The sequence below is a fragment of the Natrix helvetica genome, assembly GCF_964273705.1.
Source record: "Natrix helvetica genome assembly, chromosome: 1".
In the NCBI taxonomy this organism is placed as follows: Eukaryota; Metazoa; Chordata; class Lepidosauria; order Squamata; family Natricidae; genus Natrix; species Natrix helvetica.
This window is the reverse complement of record NC_138548.1, coordinates 34,020,632-34,043,358: the sequence shown is the minus strand read 5'-3', so window position 1 is coordinate 34,043,358 and position 22,727 is coordinate 34,020,632. Positions and strand designations below refer to the sequence as shown.

Below are 22,727 nucleotides of genomic sequence, written 5' to 3'. Positions count from 1 at the left end.
AGACCGGAAGTTAGTTATTCTTCTCTTTTCCTTCTTTATCTCTATCGGATTACGGTTTTGGGTCGTGCTTGAAGCGCCCCGCCCCTTTCTTTTCTTGACCTATCAACGCAACATTACGCTGGTGTTTGACGTCTGCGCCTTTCCTGCTGGAAGAGCAAGCCAATGGAATTGCTTCGGGAGGTAACGCAGAAGCAGGGGGGAAAACGTTTAGCACGCACGCACGTTCGGACGGAACAGAACTTTCGTTTTATTCCCTCCGGGAGGTAATCAGCGTTTCTGGGTTTTTTTCCACGTGTGAAGGGTGCTTGCTCTCTCGTGATAGCTTGTGTGTTTATTAATTTATTTGAGCCAAAATATTTTCTTCCAGTTTGGAAATATATTTGTTTAATGGAAGTTTAATAAAACAACTATTAGAAATCTTAGAGCAAAAGCAAAACAGCTCGGGGTGGGGTGGAGAATGCTATAAATTGAATGTTGGGTCTGAAACGTAAGTTGCTTCTTGCTGCACACGTTTCTTCTTTTCCTTCTTCCTCCCAATCCGTCAGCTACAAATTCAGGTCGGGATTGCTGAATGTTTTGGGTGCAGAACTCTGCTGCAAAGACTACTTTTCCATCGCTTAAAAGCAGCCTTTTAGTCACAGGGCTACGTCAGATATAAGGTCAGATTTGGGACAGTTGTCTGCCAGGGTACAAATAAATATGAACTGATACCCAGCAACAAAATTTTCTTCCTCTCTCTCCCATTCATGGTTTGCATAAATAGCCAAGATGTTAGATCTGTATGGAATCCTTCCTTAGCTTCTCATTCACTTCCAAACCCCCACCCCTCTTTATTTCCATTATGATCACCCTGGATCTTTTTTTTTAGGTAGAAGCACATGGTTAACAAAATTTCTACAATTGCTGTACTTTTTAAAATCTATATCTTTCTTGCTCTTTGACCACATTGTTCACAACTGCCACTTTCCCTCCCTATACAATATAACTTTCAGACCCATTTTTGCAGCCATCATTCTTTTTATATCCATTTTTCCACATTTTGAAGCAAGGGAATTTGTATAGCACTGTATACCTCTTGGCACTGTTCTTGAAACAGTTGCATTTTTTGCACAATTATGCATTCCTTTCTATTAGCTAAAGCATGATCCAAAAGAAACGTGTTTGCTTTAAGGAGTTGCTTTTAAATGTTATGTGCATGTCCCTGGCATCTTTTTTCTTTCAGATCAAAAATGCTGCAGAGCTTTAGGCTGTTCTTACTGTCAAAATCATTCTTCCATTCTTTGCAAAAATCTGCTGTGGTTAGGAGTACCTATGGTATAAATCTTTGTAATCTATATGTGACAGTTATAAATATAATTTTGGAGGAAAAAAATGAAGATACAATTGGGTAAAGCCTTAATAATGTTGCTATGGCAAGGACTATTATTGTTATTTCTATTTTTATATTGGATTAGAAAGAAAAACTAGTAGGTGGATTGTAAATTTAAAAATTTTGCTTAATTTGTATTGCTTTTTATGTAAAACAGGATAAAAGTTCTAGCAATTTAAATGAGTAATTTAAAAAACAGCATATTTTATTGTGCTATCAATAAAGTGAGATATATGGAAGCAAAAAAATTCCTCAGCTGGTAATGACTGAGCATTTTTTCTGATTTAATTTTACTTCCTTTACTTCAAAATAGCAAAGAGAACTCAATTCTTCTTTCTTGTATGGCAGGTATGGGCTATATGTAAACTTCCAGATGTCCAGCTCCATTTTTTTTTTGCTTAACCAGCTTAGTCAGTAGTGCCCAGCCCTGTGGAATGACCTCCCTCCGGATATTAGGAATACCTCTGACCTCCGCTCCTTCCGTATTAAGCTTAAGACCCACCTATTCCAAGCAGCTGGCCTGGCTCAACTTTGATTTAACCATATCGCTCCTGACGGGTTTTTAACTGGGTTTTTTAATTACATTTAATTTCTAGGGGTTTTAAATACAGTATTTTAATTGTTTTTATTAATCGATCTCCTCCTTATATATATGTATGTATGTTTTAGTGTACCTTGTTATATGTTTGTTTTGTTTGCATATTTATTTCGAATGTTTTGTTGTACGCCGCCCCGAGTCCTTCGGGAGAGGGCGCGGCTAAGAAATAAATATATTATTATTATTATTATTATAACATCTGGAGCATTAAACATTCCTATCTCTATTTTTGAACAAAAGGAAACATTACAGGCCTTGGTAAGGTCCCACTTGGAATACTGCATTCAGTTTTGGTCACCACAATGTAGAAAAGATGTGGAGACTCTAGAAAGAGTGCAGAGAAGAGCAACAAAGATGATTAGGGGACTGGAGACTAAAACATGAAGAACGGTTGCAGGAACTGGGTAAGTCTAGTTTAATAGAAAGAAGGACTAGGGGAGACATGATAGCAGTGTTCCAATATCTCAGGGATTACTACAAAGAAGAGGGAGTCAAACTATTCTCCAAGGCACCTGAGGGTAGGACAAGAAGCAATGGGTGGAAACTAATCAAGGAGAGAAGCAACTTAGAACTGAGGAGAAATTTCCTGACAGAACAATTAATCAGTGGAACAGCTTGCCTCCAGAAGTTGTGAATGCCCCAACACTGGAAGTCTTTAAGATGATGTTGGATAACCATTTGTCTGAAATAGGGTTTTCTGCCTAGGCAGGGAGTTGGACTAGAAGACCTCCAAGGTCCCTTCCAACTCTGGTATTGTATTGTATTGTATTATACTTGGTTCAAATTGCGTAGCTTGACCCAGAGTGATAGATTCCAGGTGCTGAACTTTTGGCTGTAATGCTTAGTGCCATCAAGTGGGCTAACTAAGGAATGACATTAGCATTCCCATTGAGGGCAATAATGGAAAGAATCTGTCTTGGGGACAGTGGCTACAGAGGTAGTTTTCTTTGTAAGACTGCCATTTGTTTGCTGTTGCCTTCTTCAGTGAAGTTGTTTTGACTTCGTAGTCCAATCTATAGCTTTGAGTTTTCTTGATGATCTGGCATTTAAGTGTTAACCTGGTCTAACCCTGGTTCACCGTTTCAGTCAAGGAGGGCTTTGTGAAGCAATCAGTAATGCTACCAGTAAATCATAGCAATGCAGCATTTAGACATTTTGATTAATGGAATCATTATCCTGATTCTGGCTGAAGTCTTTGAGGTACCTAGTAAGAAAATGTTGCAAGGTACTGAAAGCTATTCTTTTAAAATGAAGCCACAATAGGCAGTGGAATAAAAACAAGCAGAACTTAATGCTTCTTCCTATTCTCTCTCTTTCTCTCCACCCATCCTATTTTCTTAAACTCAGGAAGGAGCGGGGATAGTATTGATTATCACGCTGGAATATGATTTAGAGCAAGGTTTTCTAGAATTCTTATAAGTGCATGCATCCTGCATATATATTGGAACAATACTTGCACATCCTCTGAGGCAGTGGTTCTCAGCCTTCCCAATACAGTTCCTCATGTTGTGGTGACCCCCAACCATAAAATTGGTGTCTCAGTTCCTAAGACCACCGAAAATATGTGTTTTCCGATGGTCTTAGGCGACCCCTGTGAAAGGGTCGTTTGACCCCCAAAGGGGTCCCAACCCACAGGTTGAGAACCACTGCTCTAAGGGAGGCCAGTTTGTTGTCAATGTCATCTTCATGGCAGACAGAAGACTCAGATTTACAGTCCTTATCTCCACAAGTGATTGATGGGTCCTTTTCTATATGGGCTCAATCAGATTATCTTATCCTCACCCTCAACTGCATGACTCCCTCTACTGTTTTCTGTTGTCCCCAGCCACCTCTGATTAGTATTGAGAATTCTCCAAGCTGAAATTTAAAACATTAAAGCAGAGCACTCTTTGCTTCAAGAAGTATTTTGTTCCTCTGTGTGTGTGTGTGTGTGTGTGTTAAACACACAATTGTCTAGTATGTTTTTGATTTCTATTTTTAGTATTTTAGTATTAAGTCTTCATCTTTATCTCTACAGCAGTTAAGAATTGGGTATTTAATTTCAGTCTTCATATCTCGTGAAGGTATGAGAAAACCAGTCTGATAGAGTGATTAAGATATTGGCCTGGAATTGGACATTCCGATTCAAGGTCATCCATCTTCAGCTCTGGTAGTTCACCGGCCAATCACTTTGGGCCAATATTCTCTTTCATCTTAACCAAACTCACAGAGTTGTTGTGTTGTGAGACTAGGAGGTGGCAACGTTATATTCCATGAGTTATATAAAACCTGTATAAAAGAAATATGGGATATAAGTCTTAATAAATATAGAGTTTATATAAAATCTTCCTGTGATAAATAATATTTTAAACTTTCCCACTTTCCTTTATTTTTGGTGCTCTTCATCTGCAGCACCATTTTACCATCTGCACAGTCAGGGGAGGGCTGCTGGGGGTTCGGAAGAATCTATAGCTAAGATTCTGTGCAGTTCTGAGAACCCCCAAGTCCTCCTCCTGGCTGGCCCCGCCCCGCCCCCCCTTCCCAGGAGTCCCCACACGGCCAGTTTTGGATGAAGGTAAGTGCAGGGCGTGTGAGGAGGCTCGGGAAGGGCAAAGAACGGGCCTACTGGAAGTTTGGGAATGTTTCCGGCCTCCAGAGGGTCTCTGGAGCCTGGGGAGGCCATTTTTGCCCTTTCAGAGGCTTGAGGAAAGCCTCTGGAGCCCAGGGAGGGCAAAAACGCCCTCCCTGCCATGGTGCAGGAGGCCGACTAGGCTACGCTCACCATGGCCACACCCACCCAGCAACTGGCAGAGCCCCTTGCTAAAAAATTTGAAGCCCACCCTTGGTATAGTTATATTAATGACCTAAGTGAATGGGGTGTAGGGATAATTTTCAGATCTGCAGATGACACAAAACTAGGAATGGGTAACACTTCAGATAGACGAAGTTAGAAGAATGGATATCACTTCAGAATAGACGAATTTAGAGGAATGGATATCCCTTTAGAAGAAAAGCAAAATTCCAAAAGTTTTGGGCAGGCTTAAACGGTGGGCTCAAGCAAGTCGGAAAAAGTTAACAAAGAGAAATCTAAAATTCTGCATCTGGAAAGAAGAAAGGTAAGAAAGAATTAAACACTGGGGAAGATCTGATGAGACCTCCAAGACCTCTTCCAACTTCGTGATTCTATCATTATTTAGATGGTGCACAAGATAATTGAATTTATTGAAAGAATCACAACAATCATACTCTAAAACATTAGAGGGAAATGTACACATTTTTTTACATTTATGTTCTTATGTTTTGATTTTTGTGGGAGGGTGGTTCTGTGTGGAGAATCGCTATGGTGAAATGGTTGAAAAATAAAACTTTTACTTGAGACATTTCTGATTTTGATCTTCCTACAGTGATGACCTTAGAGTCAGACACAGTTCTCCCCCTCCCCCAGCAAAATGTTTATGATACAATAATATTTATGATACAATAATGCACATGAGTGTATTTTGAAAGGAACTGCTGTATACAATGGATATAAAAAGTCTACATACTCCTCTTAAATATTTCTCAAATTTCTGAGATATAAAAAAAATCAGACCATTCTGATTTTTTTCCATCTTTAATATAACATGCAAGCTGTACAATTCAATTGAAAAAATGAACTAAAACGTTTTAGGGGAAAATACTAAAAATATGCTAACATGATTGCATGTATTAAAGATGGAAAAAAATCAGAAGTGATTTATCTTGGTGTGATTTTTGGCCTATCACATATGGGATGATAGGGCTAGGCATTAAACTGTTAAACCATTTTGGTTTTAAGGTCAGAACATCCCTATCCCACAAGGAGGCAAGATGTAATTAGTCAGGGTTATTTTATTTTATTTGACAAGAAGCAAATTAGGTAAATGTGTGTCTATCAAACAATCCAGGCATCAATAAAGCCGTCAATTGAAAAATGTTGGAAGGGGCGCTCATAAAATGGTTCCTGAAAAGATTTCCAATGCTTGGTGTAATTAGATTTTGGATTTACAGTATCTTTTTTTTTAAAAAAAAGATCACACTGCTAGCACACATGCTAGTACCTGCATAATGAAAGAGAGAAAGATTTGAAGGTGTTCTTGGAAAATATGTGAACTGCTGAACTATTTCAAGGAAAATTTCAATATGAAAAGTTAGTCATGCTTTAAAATATCACGTTATTGTTTGAAGGTCTGAGAAACGTGGGCTACTTTGCTTTATACAATACAATAGTAGAGTTGGAAGGGACCTTGGAGGTCTTCTAGTCCAGGGGGTTGGACTAGAAGACCTCCAAGGTCCCTTCCAACTCTACTATTGTATTGTATAAAAGGCCATTTAAAGCAAAGTAGCCCACGTTTCTCAGACCTTCAAACAATAACGTGATATTTTAAAGCATGACTAACTTTTCATATTGAAATACTTCTTGGGTTGGACGTTCCAACTTTCTTGTGATACCCACTCTAATGCACTCATTATATAAGTCAGGTTTCCAAGACAATAAGATCTGAAGAAATAACACAACTGGCAATTGCAATTGACCTTTTATGCCTTTAAGGAACAGCAAGGGTGCCGCCAGCAATTTCTGGCTAGTACATCAGCTTACAAATCCAGGTTTAAAAGTTGCTGTTAGTTTTGTTCTGAGTATAATAAAATATACTCAGTATGATAAAATTTTAACTCAAGAAGACTACAGATAAATATGCATTAATCCATTTATAGCAAATACAGGTATGTTGAAGCAAACCACTGAAAGACAGAAGGGAGGAATCAGAATGGTCAGAAAATTCCAGCGATTTCTAGAATTAGAAAATTCTAGAATTCGGAAAGCAAAAAAATTAAAACAATGACTCACACATATAAGCATGAAATAAAAGAGAAAAGAAATGGAGAGGGGCTTCTCTGAGGAGGGCATATCTAACTGAAACTTAGATCAAAAGTTGTATTCATTTGGATTGTGCAAAATGTTTAAGCTTAGTTGATTTGAGGAGTTACTGTTGGAGGGTAAGGATGTTTCTGAGCAAGAATCCAGAACCTGTGTGAATCTAACAGTAAAGTTAGAAGCAGTAACCCTTTAAATGAAAGTCCTGCAGCCCCAGATAAAAAGCAAGTGGTTCTAAGCCACCCAACAACCTGAGAGACGCAGACAGAAAGCTGAGCTATACTGTATTTTTCAGAGTATAAGATGTTCCGAAGTATAAGATGCACCTAGCTTTTGGGAGAAAAACGGGGGGGGGGGGGGGGAATCTGCCTCTGCCTCCCAGCAATTTGCCTCCTTGCAGCAAACAGCAAACAGTACAGAAGATATACACTGTTTGTGGTGTTACATTTCAGACTATACTTGTACAATGCTGTTAAAATTGATGTGGCTTTCTAGAAGCATACGCTATTCTCTGCTGTTTAAAAGAAGATACAATAGCACTGAGCCTCTTCAGTTCAAGCATTTATTTTAAAAAGCTTCTTAATTTTGTTAATTTGTCTAGAGCAATAATAAAACAGTCTTTAAAAAATAAGTCTAATAATTTGAACATTCTATGGGCATTTATAGTTATTGACTTACCTCCTTGCGGCAAACAGCAAACAGCCTGTTCCAGTTTAGCCTGATTAGCGCGTGCACACACACACAAATCTGCCTCAGCCTCCTAGCAATTTGCCTCCTTGCAGCAAGCAGCCACTTTCCCTTTCAATTTCAGCACAGGCCTCCCGATGATCAGTTGTTTCAGGCTGCAGGGATTGCCATAGTTTATTGCCTCCTCAAGCCGCATTTCTCCGTTTGCTGCAAGGAGGTAAATTGCTGGGAGGCAGAGGCCAAAGAGTGGGGGCTGGTGGGTGGATGGGGCTACATTCGCACCAACACACCCAAATTTTCACCCTCTTTTAGGGGGTGGAAAGTGTGTCTCATACTCCTAAAAATACAGTATATACTTAAAGACTTTTTGTGGAAGAAAGATCTACTGGGAAATCAGTATTGTTACTAACCAGATATTTCATAAAGCTGATGCAATCCAGTTGTATGAAAGATAGAAAGTTGCAGCCTCTGAGATAATTGAAATTATCAGTGGAACTCTGGGAAAATTTTTTATTTTCTGTGACCAGTTTCCTAAAACTTGGTCCACCTCCTTTGATTGGAATGTTTGAATTTAGCTCTAGTTTGTTACCTATGTGTTCATGAATCTTGGCTTATAATATATCAATATGTGTGACAATGGTAAAATATAAGATTTGTGGAGATATGTTTATATTTTTAATCCCAACAGCCAATTATGATGCTGAAGGTAAAAAAATCATCAAAAGTCTCAGTTCTGGTAGGACAATGTATCACTAATCTGGATTATCCATTCCTCCATCTCTCATTGTGATATTAAAAATCTACATCTCACTAGTTCTTCCCATAATATGCACCAATTCAAGTGTCACTCTGGGCAGCTTCTACAAGTAAAAGTATTTTGGATAGCTCGAGTATATTAAGCAGTGCTCTGATCATCCAGGCAAGGCAGAAAGAAGCCAGACAGAAGGACAAGGAACTGTGCTCTATAGGATTCTGATGAATAATTTTAGTTGTCTAGTCATATTTATTTTAATTAAATAAGCATTCATCCGCGTAAGAACAAAAGTTTTTCCAAGAAAACATGAATGTTTTTCAGGTGAGGCATAGCATCTTCTGGCTTTTTACTGTAAAAACAGTGTCTTTGTGAAGGCAGGGACTCCAGCCTGTGGTTTTTAGATGTTCTGGAATTAAAAAATTAACCTCATTGACTGCTGCTGAATGTTACAAAAATTAAATCGGAAATGAACAATTTTGTGTTTATTATGAAAATGTTTTACAATTCTAATTTAATTCATAACCGAAACAGGACTCGCAAAGCATTATATGTTCCTATATGGACTGAGATTGTTTTAGTAAATATTAATCACATAGAAAGTGCTTTCAAAATCCAGATATGTCCATTGATTTGAAATGATTTTTAATTGACCTCAATTAAAATTTAGCAGTCATCCAATGAAGCTAATTGACAGAAGATTTAGAATAGAAAAAGAAAGTATCTTTATATAGCAAATAATTAATCTGTGGAATTCCTTTATCAGAAGATGTCATGATCTCCTCAAATTGTATAGCTTTAAAAGTGGTTGGAGGTAGCTCATGAACTATCAACTTGAATATCTTCTGGGGCAGTTGCAAGGGGATAACCTTGGGAGAGTCATATATGTGGCTCTTGGTAGTGAGGACTATGATAGAGACAGTTGATGATGCAGTGTAAAAAATGAAATGGTAGACCTTGGTAGAGCTGTTCTTACATTTTCTTACTCGGCTGCTGATTTCCCCCCCTTCCAGAACGGGAAGACAGGTGAGGTCTAGGAAGAATGATAGAAGAACATATAGTCATTGCATGATTACCTGAACTGAATGGGGGATTGAGATGATACAAGGTAGGCAGCTTCTTGAGTTTCCGTGCCATTTTTTGATACAGTAGGCTAGTAAGTGATGAAAGCCTTTATATTTAAAGACAACAAGATGACACTGAAGCTCAAAGATGCTCGAAAGCCAGGACAAAGACTCAGAAAGGAAGAGAAAGTTGTAATAAGAGCAGCATGAACGAAACTATAGCAAACTTTCAGAATGAAGTGAAAAGGAACGATGTTTGTTAGTAACCGAGAGAATCAGTAACAGTCAAATGTGTTGCGTGAACTCATGCCCGTTCTTGGCAAACATTAATAAACCTTGGTGTAAATACAAAACACTCTGCTTTTTTGTGGGGGTTGCTCTTGGGTGGTTACATGGACCACTGACATTGCTCTCGGGGATGTGGAAACCATTGTAAAATCTCATCATTGCCAAAGTATTCTCTTTAAGTGGAGGAGGAAGAATGTAATTTATGAATCACTAGTCTATTTTTGAAAACCTTGTAGGATTAAATGACTCATAGGTCTCTTTTTAGCTTAAGAAATGGTGCTTATATTCAGGGTGTCAAACATTGAACATTACAATGTTTGATATTCCACTATCATTAAAGATCACTTGGGCAGGTTTTTAGACCTCTTGGAGGTGGTTTCCTAGTCCTTTAGTACTTTTAATATGCTCTTAAACAAAACAGTCATTTTCATCTGTTTTTCAAATGACAATTGAATATTGGAATTCATTGCTGTCATTTTGTGTAACATTTGAAAACTGACTAAAAGCCAGATGCCATCTTCTGTGCATTGGAAATCTCTTTCTATAGAAAATTTCTCATTCTCTCATTTTTCAACCATGGTTTTATATTGCGTGTGGATCCTCCCAGTTCTTGTTTCTTTAGACATCTTTGTAATAGTTTCTAAAACACTATGAGTTTACGAAGGTTTCTGTTGTGAAAGTTTTGTTTGGTTATCTAGAGCCACAAAACATGGAGATAGCCATGAGATTGGCTTTAACAGGGGTTAGGAGAATTTCACGGAAGACAGAACTGTCAGGACGATCAATTTTCAAGACACAGTGTTACCTGTGGGAGGCGGTATAGCTCCAAATTCTAGTTGCAGGGGACTAGCCACTCCTCCTGCCTTGAACAGGCCAGAGGCATCTAGTTGGCCACTATGAATGAATGAATTAGGAATGGAAGAAGACAAAGAGCTTGCAATGTTCTTGGAGCTTCAACTTGGAATGGAAGGTAAATAAGCCTCTCTTTGCCTCTGGCTCTCTGCACAAATTATGTAGCATGAGGTTAGATGAAGAGCTGAATTAATCTGGAACAGAGGAATGTTTCCAAAGAACATAATCCAGCAAAGAAAAAAAAAAACCCTACATGAATCTTATTATGCTGTGGTTTGTTTTACTGCGTATTTTTTACATCACTGGAGGAAAAGGCATATCAATACAATTACTCTATGTTACATTGTCTTTTTGTGCTAAACCAAAAAGTTTGTATTTTTTCCTTGAGACTGACATTCTAAGATCATGATTTTATGAAATAAGAAAATATCCCAAGTTTATAGATGCTTCAAATCTGCATTGCTAATTTCTGCTAGTAAGAAGTGTCCTAACTCATAATGTCCTACTATGCATGGAGAACCACGATTTTGTACATTTTCCCACAAATGTTAGGTCCCTTTTCAGATTCTCCCATCATAGTGTAGCAGCAACTTCCTTTTAAGAAGATCAAGAGTTGCTGGCTACCCCAGAGATTTATTTTTAACTAGATTGCTTGTTTAACCTTAAGATTTCATTCCTAAAGAGGCAGAGAATTTTGATTTCACCAGTTGACATTTTTCTACATGTCCAAAACAAGATTCAGTGAAATGTTAACGGCTGATAAAAATGCAGCATGACTGCTATTCCTTCATTGTTTGGGATGTTGGTTTTCCTATAAAAGGCGGTACCCTCGAAGTGTAAATATTGCTCTAGAAAACACAGAAATGATTCTTGTTTACCTAATACAATAGCAATCTGGGAAAGTTCCAAAAAAAAATTCAGGTAACCCAAGCTTCTTAAGGCTTCTGACTGTTGAAAGCTCACTTTTCCTCATTAAATTAAAACTGAAAAGTAGATTTCCCTGTTCAAATTGTATTTTGAAGTCTTTGTAAATCACAGTAACATTTCAAACAAATGAATTTAATGTGAGACTGTCTTGCCCAAAGCTTGAACAATTTGCTTGGGAACCTAAAAGCATTCACTATTTTGGGGAAGCTGATGGCACCGGGTCTCCAGGATATGTCCTCCATTCTCTTCCTCTTTGCAGTTGGGCGATTTCGAAATGGAGCAATGAATTTCAGTCACCCATGGATTCATTGTAGAGGAATGTCAATAGGAATGAACATGTTGTTAGGTGTTTTGGTTTAAATTGTGAGCACTGGAGTCTAATTCGTTCTAGGCAGGAAGCAAGTTTAATTTGAACATAAAAGTCAATATTGTTCCTTCAATTTCCAACAAGCACTTTGTTGATCTAGTAAACATCTCTTATAATAAAAGGTGTTCCTCAGTTAGTGCTGATATTTTAAAAGCACATTTCTCTGTTATGCACCCCCCTCATTTCATTCAAGTGAATGATACTTTATGCACTAATTGATCTCTTTACCAAAAATTACAACATGCTTCACAGAACACCTTGAAACATATGATTCATCATATTGCAGTTACGGGGGCTGAGGCAAAGAGAGCATCTTGCTTAAAACTATTGAGAGTCAAACCCCAGACGTTCATTACTCGGCTGTCATGTAGCTTGCATCCCCTGCTTTTTCACTTCGAGCCTTTCGGGTGTTTGGGAGTATAGTTCCATCAATCCCAGCCACAGCAGCCAATATGTAGGCAGGCCTGGAATTATAGTACAGAATACTTGAGGCAATAATCAGGAAATCGATGGTAAGTGGTTTGAGTGTGTCACCCTGCCCAATATTTGGTTTCTCCCGAGTATCCTAGATAGTACAGGTAGTCCTCAACTTACGACCACAATTGAGCCCAACATTTCTGTTGCTAAATGAAACATTTGTTGAGTTTTGGCTTATTTTAGAACCTTTCTTGCCATGGTTGTTAAAACGAATCACTGCGGTTGATAAGATACTGACCTGATTGTTAAATGAATCTGGGTTTTCCATTGACTTTGTCAGAAGGTTGCAAAAGGTTGCTGTGTCCCGTGACCTTGGGACACAGCAATGGTCGTAAGTATGAACCAGTTGCCACACACCTGAGTTTTGATCACATGTTCATGGGGATGCTGCCAAGATTGTAACTCTGAAAAATGGTCCGAAGTCACTTTTTTCTGTTCCGTTGTAACTTTGAATGGTCACTAAATGAACTGTTATAAGTAGAGGACTACCAGTATCCATTTCACGCTTTGATGCAGGAAGTTCTGTTGAGAAAACGAACCCCGGAAATGTATGCCCCATTTATTTGGATGGCATATTTATGTTCTTTGGGGGCAACCCCCTCAAATTCCCAAGGAGCAAAATGTCCTCACGCCTGAGCTAGTACAGGCAGAAATCATTTGGCAACTAAGGACAAATCTACAATTGCTGTAGTGTGTGGAGGGGAACAATTACAGAGAAGGCTTTACTGGGACAGTTTCCTTCTTTCCACCTCATTCATTTTTCCTGTGTAAAACTTCTTCAGTGTTTTTCCTTCTCCTGATCAGCCCTGGTTTTGGAATTTTCTCTCTGGCAAGCTAAAGGGGTGGGAGGTAAGGAACCAGGCCACGCGTGCTGGAATTCTAGGGAAGAAATGATGACTTGTTCTCCATGCAACTTATGAAGGGAAAAATACGAATTATGCGTCAGTGATACTGGTTTGATCCATCTAAAGAGCAAACCACTCTTTGGTTTTGAAATGAAAGGGTTTCAAAATGCTTGGTTTGGGTTATTTTTCTATAAACCGCTTTATAGTTCAAAGCAAAATGTAGTCCATGAGGGAAATTAAATTATCTAATGAGGGTTCTTAACTGTCTATTAAGGTTTACCAAAAATGCCTTGTACAGCAAATGCTAAATTTGCAAGAGAGTGTACCCGATGACTATCATTAAGTGTTGTACCTTATGATTCTTGATGAATGAATCTTGTCTTTTTATGTACACCGAGAAGATATGCACCAAAGCAAATTCCTTGTGTGTTCAGTCACACTTGGCCAATAGAGTTCTATTCTATTGTATTTTGCGGTGTGTGCATACGTGTGTGTGCATCAGAGGTGGTATTGAGCGGGTTCTGACCAATTCTGGAGAACTGGTAGCGGAAATTTTGGGTAGTTTGGAGAACCGGTAACTACCACCTCTGACTGGCCCTAGAGTGGGGTAGGAAATTTTGCAATATCCTTCCCCTGGAGTGGGGTGGGAATGAAGATTTTTGCAGTATCCTTCCCCTGCCACACCACACCCACCAAGCCACGCCCACAGAACCCGTAGTAAAAATTTTTGAATCTCACCACTGATGTACATGTTCCTTTTGAAGGATAACAGAAGCAGCAGCACTTTTGAAACACTCAGGATTATTGAATAGGATTTTGGAGCTGGGCAGTGTTTTGCGATGCTCTTGCCCGAATGAAGATTTATAGGATGGTTAGGCTGAAGCCAGTTTAGCCTTGGTGGCCAATGTGGCAAGTGGGATTTTCAGTAGAATTGCTTCTAAAAAAAAGTCCCAAACCCTTGTAATTGTGCTGTGCAGAATTCCTTGGATGTAGAAAACTAACTTTGTGGACAGCCTTGAGATGGGACTTTATTAGATTTTTAAAATCCCACTTTTATTATTTACAAGTAATTCAGGTAGCGAAGATGCTTAATATTCCTTCCTCCTCCTATTTCCCACAACCACAACCATTTGAGGTGAAGTGGGCTGAGAGAGTGATTGGCTTAAAGTCACCCAGCCAGCTTTCATGGTCTCATGGTTTCTAGTTTGAGGCCTTAAGTAATAGATCAAACTTTACTTAAGAAGTCATTGATTGGGGTTAGCTGTAATTTGGAGATAGCTTTTCCTTCTGTTTTTGTGTTTATTTCTGGAATTGTGTTCTAGTTAGGCTGAGCGAGCATATATGCTTCAAAAAGAAAAGACAAACAAAATGAGTGAGCAGGACAATCTTAATTGTCCTGCTCACTTAATTGCGGTAGATGCTGCCTCTTGAATTGCTCATGTTAATAACAGAGCCGCTTCAAACATTTGCATCATTTTCCTTTCTCTTTCCAAAGCAAAAATAATAATATCCAAGTTGAATTGTCAATAAAGGATCTCAGTAACAATATGGAAATACTAAGTTGGCTTGAATAATATTTTTCACAAGGTTGCATATATTTTGAGAACGATTAGGCCACTTTGTGTGTCATCTTCATATGTGCAAAGATACATGTATGCAGATTTTAAAAAATTTATTACAAGCAGATTAGATTTTTGGAGGGTGTAGATCTATATTTGAATAATTCAGGGCCCTCTGGATTCTGACATGAGAGTATTTCTCAAGCTCTTTGTTTGACAACAGTGAAGAACAAATCTTAGCTTTGTGTTAAAAATCAATAAATCGATGGCTCGCACTCCAGCTGTGTGTGGATGTTTCCCAATTTCTCTTAAGCATGGTATGCACATGCTCCAACAACCTCTTTCATTTGCCCTTCTCAGGTTACCTTTTATTTTACCTGAACTGATCTTTCTGTATCTGAAGCACCTTCAAATTACAGATACAACGTTCAACACTGAGCAGGTAAAATAACTATTTTTGGCCACACTGACAGCATTTTCTCTTGTCAGCATGAGGTCTTCCTCAGTGCAAGTCAAAAGTCATCATATGCACCGAGCCATATGTGAGATGGATTGTTGTTCTCCACATTCACATAAAGTGTCCTCCGTGGGGGGAGCTCCATTTTCTTAGATTGCCCTTTGATCTTAACCCAGTGCACAGTCTATTTAGCTATTTCCACACAGGCCAAGCTTATTCTTGACCAGGTGGTAGACAGTCATGTGGTTTTGCCAAATTGCCCGGTAGATCTTTTAAAAATTACGGAGGATCCCAGAAGAGCTTTTGTTCATGTGGATTATATTTGCCCATATTTACTGTATTAAAAAATAAAATAGATGCATTTGTGGTATATTTATTGACTCCTGTAAAAACATTAAGCCTATTAGATATTAACAAAAACAGGTTTTTCATGAGAAAACCTGTATATTTTTTTAACAAATAAAAAATAAAAAGAATACTGTTGTTTCAAATGTTTGCAAATGTGTTCAATATCTGGCAAAGAATTTTGCTTTTATGGACCCCTGAAAAGGGCTTTGGACAACACCCCCCTTTCCACAGGGTTCCTTAGACCACAGTTTAATAAACACTGGTCTACAATGATTAGCTGTAACAATGACCAAGTAGTGTTTTCTCCCTGAAGCAGGTAATGAGCTGTAATAGTTTTGCTGGGGATACAAGCTTTCATTGACCAACTGTCAGTAGGTAGCAAGAACAATCTGCCATTTATTGGCAACCTTAGGCCTCTATGGGCATACCCCTTTCCTCTAATCCCTGAGCATTGTTCCTTAAGGCCCAATCTGCTTTTAGCAGCAGTTCAGTTCTTTCAAGCCAAATTCCCCCTACTCCCATAATATCACAGCAATGGCCAGCTGTACTTATGGTGGTGCTGAGGTTGTATGGTGAAGCCGCTTCAGAGCATACCTTGAGCTGCTATTTTGGCTGCTTTAACAACTCTTGTAGAAGAGCACTAGCCTGTGTTCCGAAGCAACCTGAGCAACAATTTGTAGGTAAGTTGCAATCATCTTGTGAAGCCGGAGAGACCGATCTGTGCATGTCCTCCTATCTTGTCAGTCATTGTTTGGGCTGCCACCTATCCAAGCCGACCCAGATCACTAAGCTGGAAATTGGCTCAGAGACCTAGGGGGTAAAGAATCCTCTTGTGCCTTTTGCCCACCAATTCTGTTAGCCTAGGCAGCTGATTTCTGGCTGGGAGAGATAGAACACGAATGGGGAGTGAATCCTGATGGATAGCTTACTGCGAAGACTTAGTCATCTGTCAAAATCATTGCCTATCATAGCACTGCTGTGAAGAATAGCATATGGATTTCCTGCCTGCTGGTGGTGTTGAGAAGGGGGTGGATGGCATCGTTCTGTGGCAGGGGGATTTGCCTCGATGGACTTGGGATAATGCAGTGGTTGCAAGTCCCCCCCCCCCCCTTGGCAGAAAAATCAGGCTCAATGTCATAGACATTGACAAACTTCATGCCTGATTAAAGTACATGTATGTCTTACATCTGAAAACGTAAAAGGGTAGAAGTGTTAAGTAATGGAGGAAGAAGTTTGGCATTCCTGGAGGTTTTCTACAGTGTGAATGAAATACTCTATGTGTCAAGGGAGAAAAGTAACATATACATCGATAAATTAGTTAGGTCATCATTTTTTCCTGTGATTGTGCAGTGTTGATGGAAGATTTCTCATATTTTCTTCTTGAGTTCTCAAGGCCTGGTCAAAATTGTATTTTTTCATTTTCCTGTCAGTGGACAATGATATGTCATATGACAATACTGATTGTATTGAGTTTCACAATTATAAATATACTTGTTCATTATTTCAGTTAAATTGCTTTGCAGAAGCTGAGCTACAAATATAACCTGTGGCCTAGCAATTTAAGGTCCACGGGCCATATCTGATTTTGAAGATATTTTATTTGGTTTCTAAAAGTTCCACCCAATTTAATTCAGGCTGTGATAAAGATTTCATTCGTTGGATAAATGGGAAGTGTTACAAATTTGACTATTCCTATTTTTATTCCAGTTTTTGTGTGGTAATTGATATTAGCCACATTGTAGGATGTATAGATTTGGATTGGTCTATACCACACTGGTCTGGGCTGGAAGTTGGATTTTTTTATTCAACTTCTCAATCTAGGGCTGAGAGAGTGGCCAAAGTCATAAAGACAGCTTTTCTGTCTCAGGGAGGACTACAGTCTGAATTTCCCCTCTCCCCCTCTTGTTGAGCTTCGTAATCACTACCACACACATGTATATGCATATATATCAATATCTGGCCCCAGTCAGGCCAGCTTCAGAGTTGACTATCTGTTGTGATAGTCTTTTATAACCCTGTGCTATCCAAATGAGATGGGTAGCATGTCTGACAGGTGCTGGGATGTGGAAGACCATGCCATGCTTTGCTTTATAATGCCAAACTTTTATGGGGCGCTGATAGTCCTCTGAATCCTTATGCACTCAGTAATGAATGGCTCTCAGATTTAGAGAAATTGTCTATTCTTGTATAAAGCATTACAGGAAGGATAATTATCTTTATCTTTATTTATTGCAGACCTTTACTTTCCTGGATGCAGCTCTAATGTCAGTTGCCATGGAGAAGATCAAGGAACAGTTTTCTAGCCTTCAAATAGCAAAACGGTGTTCACTACCAGAAGACCCATCTTACTTATTGGACATAGATATTTCAAGAGCAGAAGGGAGCCATTTAGTGGCTGTTTCCTGCTCCAATACATCAATCAGAGTTTACAACAGGGAGACATTGTGCTTGCTACAAGAATATAATAGCCATCCTGCATTGCTAAGTGATGTCAGATTTGCACATAGAAATGAAAATATATTATTTTCAGCTGGCAGTGATGGATCATTGAAGTGTTGGGATATTCGTTCATCTGCCGTGAAGCCTGTGCAGTTGTTTTGTGGCTCTCCTTCCAATGTTTTCATTAGCTGTGATATAAGCTGCAATGACCTTGTAGTATGTGCTGGCACAGAAAAAGTGGAAGAAGATGCATTCATAACATTCTGGGATGCGAGAGGCTGCCCAAACAGTGCCTCTTCTAGCAAACAGCCACTAGGTGTCTATTCAGAGTCTCATAACGATGATGTTACTAAAGTATGTTTTCATCCCAACAAACCCCATTTGCTTGCTTCAGGCTCAACTGATGGATTGGTAAATGTGTTTGATATTAACAAAGACAATGAAGAAAACGCCCTGGTTTCCACTTGTAACTCTGATTCTTCCGTAAGTTTTATTGGATGGGCTGGAAAAGATTATTGGCAGGTTTACTGCATGACACACGATGAAGGGTTTTGTTATTGGGATCTTGCTGAGCTGGATTCTGAAAAGTCAACTACATTATTGCATATTCCAGACGTCAGAGAAGTAGACAATATCAAACTGGATTACTTAATTGGGGGTGTTTATCATGAACAAGTGGACAAGTTGTTTGCATTTGGAGGGATGTCAACAGGAAGCATTTGTCTCATAGAGTGTTGTGCGCATGGACTGAATTCTGTGGGAATACTTCAGGGAGGACACTCTGCTACCGTTCGTTCCTTCTGCTGGAATATGGTTGATGAGTCTCTCTTTACAGGAGGAGAGGATGCAGAGTTGTTGCTATGGAAACCAGGAGCGGTAGAAAAAGCTTTGAGTAAGAAGACATCTATGAAAGCGGCTTCCTCTGTCAATCAGCAAACAAAAGTTCATCAACAGTCCTTGAAAACAAAAAAAAAGTAAACAAATGAAGAGTTCCATTTTTAATACTTCTAAAGAGGTGTGTGTGTGTGTGTGTGTGTAGAACACAAAAGTGTGGCTGAAATTTAAAGGCAATTAAATATGGTAACTGTTGTGTAGACTAGAACCTATTTTATTGTACACAAAAATGTATGCTGTAATAAATTTGTTTCTATGGTGCAACGATACTATTCCTGTTCGTATGAATTGACATTTCAAAAAGCTATAGTTTTAAAAGGCTGAGTTTATGCTTTCACCCTGAATATGTTTACCCATTCAATTGAAACCAATAGGGTCCAATTGGGTAGGATTGATCATCCAGTACAACAAATATACACAAGAATGTTTTACTATACAACTTATTATTCATATATGGCAAAGGGCCTGGCTACCTATAAAACCCGCTTCGTCTCACCACATCAGCCTGTCCCACTCATTCAGACAGGGAAGGCATACTACAGATGGGATTAAGGAAGAGGGCCTGTGTTGTTGCTGCCCCTGCTTTGTGGAACATCTTGTCCTCAGAGGTGAGGGAAGCCCTTAATCTCTTGGCCTTTCACAAAGGGTTAAAATCTGGCTGTGTAGTCTTGCATAGGGGACACAGTCCCACACAGCCATGGGGCTGGTTGGCCCTATGAGAACCCCCGTCTATATTAACATCTCTCTCCATCTTTTATAATGTTTTACATTTTTCATTTTTTTATCTTAAATTAGATGGTTTTTAATATTTTATTATACTGATTAAATTGTACATCACCCAGGGCCCCTTTATGAGGGAGATGGGTGGTTAAGAAGTTTGATATGTATATAAATAAATGTTGCTTACTTGTAGTTTTACTTGTGTGTTTCAATGAACTGCATTTTTGCAAATCAATACAATATTGATACATGCAGGGAGGTGGGACTTGAAGCAGCCTTGATGTGTGATTGTGAAGAAATTGCAGCAGAGTACTTGGTCCGCAGGCCATATTTGAGGAAAAATGGACTTAAGTTTTATGTCAATAATCTTAAAAAAACAGAGTCAATACTGAGGAGGAGGAGGAAGATCTGTTTAAATAACCTGATAAAGCAGACTACCCACGTCACCCATCAAAAGAGATCAAATTTGTTAGAGAACAATCATGGTACTTGAGGATACCTAAAATGAGACGTGAATTGTAATTAGCTTATATTGTAATGTCCATTCCCAGGTTCTATAAAATGTTAACTTTATTCTGATTTGAAATACATTTTGATTCAAGATGGTAAAAGAATTGTAACTTTCTGGAAAAAGAATAATTTGGAGGTAAAATTAATGCTGTTGTGTATTTAGTAACAGTGTTTTTGTTTGTTGTGTAGTCATCTAGATGGTGGAAGTTGGCAAATTGGTGCCCACAACACCAGGGTCTGTGCCACCACTAGATGGCACCCACTATTCTATTTTTTTTAACCTCAGAGATAGCCAGGTTTTGCAAGACTATTCATTGTTGTTATGTCAACTCTTATGAAATTTTGTTCATTTTTTTTCTATTTCCAAAGTTGAGTTTTTTTTATATTGTGAGAAGACGCTTGCTATCTGATGATGTGATTGAGCCTTAATTTAAACTGAACAGCTAATATTTTGGGGAAGCTATTCTATTTTATACACTATCTTTTGAAGATTTGTCCATGACTTAATTTGCACAGGACGCTACCATCACAACACTAGGATTCACTTATTTGGAACTCCACACTTTAACCGGAGATGTCAGGAATGATCTAGAAAATGTTTACTTTGAGAGGAAGGAGAAGAGAACAGTTTCTGATAGAGCGAGGAGGAAAATCCCTAATCTGCCAAAAATGACTTTACATTTTAATTATTTTGTTTGTTTGTCATAAACTGCTCAGAATCATTGAGACTTTGGGGGAGCATACAAGATTCACAAATTATTATACACAAAAAGATGTGAAGCCACAGTTCTTCAATGCCAATTCTTTAGTTGGCATTGGCCTTCATGCACATTGTGTTCTTCCCAAGATCCTGCATGTCAAAATATATTTCTGTAGTGTATGTGCAGAGCCATATTTGTAACTGACAGGTGAAAATTTTGTCAATGTACAGTTTTTCTAAGTGCCATCCAAGAGTTTTTGGAATGGCAGCTGGTGTTCTGATAAGCACGGGGGTAACTATGGCCAGTTTATGCCATCATCTTTCCATTTTGCTTTTCATATCTTGATAAGTTTAAACTTCTCCAATTCTTTGTCTTGTATTTTCATATTCTCTTGGTATTGCCACATTTATCCATATCTTCTTTCCCCCCCCAACCAGAGTTATCTTGTGTGTTAAGACCAAGAATGTATCCGTCTGTATTTGGAAATCTTTATGGGATTTTAACCTGCACATTTTTGTCTACTTTTTAAGTACGTATATGTTCCTACCAATTTTTCATTATTGTTATGTAATAATTGTTACAGATGTCCCAGTGAATCATTTTGGCAACTGTGTTATGTCATTATTTATCATCAGTTTGTGCAATTTTCTTGTACAAGGTGAGTATATGATTTACTGTTTCTTCTGCTTTTTTGCACAGTCTGCACTTTGAATCATATGATGATTTTTCAGTCCTAGTCTGAATAACTTGTTCTTGAGCAGCCAAATTCAAATAGTTTAGTAGTTAACTTGAGCTAGATAAGGTCCAATATTGACTACTGACCCCTGGTGACCATGTATTTGCATGCTTCTAGTTTGAATTTAACTTTGCCCTCCTTCAAAATTGCCTACCGTGACTTAAGGACAGAAAGAATAAAATAATGTAAGGTTATGGCTAGTTGTCCTGATTGTAAAAGAGTTTTAAAGGATTTGAAACTTCTTTGTTACCTGTTTCAAGAAATGTGCTTCAGCATAATTGTGAAAGGATAAGGATTTATTTCCTTAAGGATATCTTCATAGAACTAGGCATATGGAAGGTTACATTTACTACTGCCTGATATACTTTGCAAATGATTGTCAAAAATACGGAGATATCAGTGTCTGCATTTTCAACAAGAAAAATCTGTTTGATTTAATGTCTAAATAACTAAATTTGTAGCTGCTTTTTCACTTTCTTTTGCAATTGAATGTGGAAAACATCCTCTTAACTTGAAAAGGGTAAAAAAAGTACTGGAAAGCATGCATATTTTATAATCACAAAGTAATTTTATAATCATGTGTTGATATATCACTTCCATGGTGAAAATTGATTTATTTTGAGACAATGCTGTGTCTATATGTTAATTGAAACATAAGAATGCTAACATTCTAACAAGAACCATGAAGTTAGATCAAAGGTGATAGGAGAATTGCAGTGAAGCAAGTTTCCTAAATGTTGCTGACAGTTAAGAAATGTTTCCTTTTTACAGAGGAAATCCTGTCCTGCTTCACTGCACTTTATTTCAGACAACTCTTTCTTTCTACCTTTAATGGTTATTGCTACTATCACTCTGAGTTCACCCATAATTTTCAGTGCTCCTACTTTAAGTGGCAGTTGTCTATTGGGTATGAGGGGGGATAGCTGCAGACACAAAAAGCCTTATTATATAGAAGTTTCTAATATAAAAAGTCAGCTATAGGAGACTGATTCTGAAGACTCTTCTGTAGTTGGGAAGCTATTTTCTTTTGCAAAACCACTAATAGATTCTAGCTGGACCTATATTATGGGGCTGTATCTGTAGATGTCTCTTTTGTCTGTGCTTGTTTAGAAATCTGACTAAGCTAGACATAATAATTTCATTTGTAATATTAATATTTCAAATTTTTCATCATAGGTAGTATTCAGTTTCTTCATTTGCTGATCACTTGTTCCATGACTATTTGAAGTCACAACAGCACTAAGAAAGAGTTTTATAACCGGTGG

At 38.3% G+C, this 22,727-nt stretch overlaps 1 protein-coding gene across 1 annotated transcript; it reads left to right on the top strand.

Moving 5' to 3' along the window:
- The first annotated feature begins 110 nt into the window (after positions 1-110).
- WDR89 (WD repeat domain 89) lies at positions 111-21,318 on the top strand. The gene is made up of 2 exons (XM_081935616.1): positions 111-263; positions 17,698-21,318. Exon 2 carries the CDS (start codon positions 17,725-17,727, stop codon positions 18,877-18,879), a length of 1,155 nt encoding a protein of 384 aa, XP_081791742.1. The 5' UTR covers positions 111-263; positions 17,698-17,724; the 3' UTR covers positions 18,880-21,318.
- The last annotated feature ends 1,409 nt before the right edge of the window (positions 21,319-22,727 follow it).

What these genes read in the sequence shown, in the direction of transcription:
- WDR89 (XM_081935616.1), top strand. Translation starts at nt 17,725, where the DNA reads ATGTCAGTTGCCATGGAGAAGATCAAGGAACAGTTTTCTAGCCTTCAA.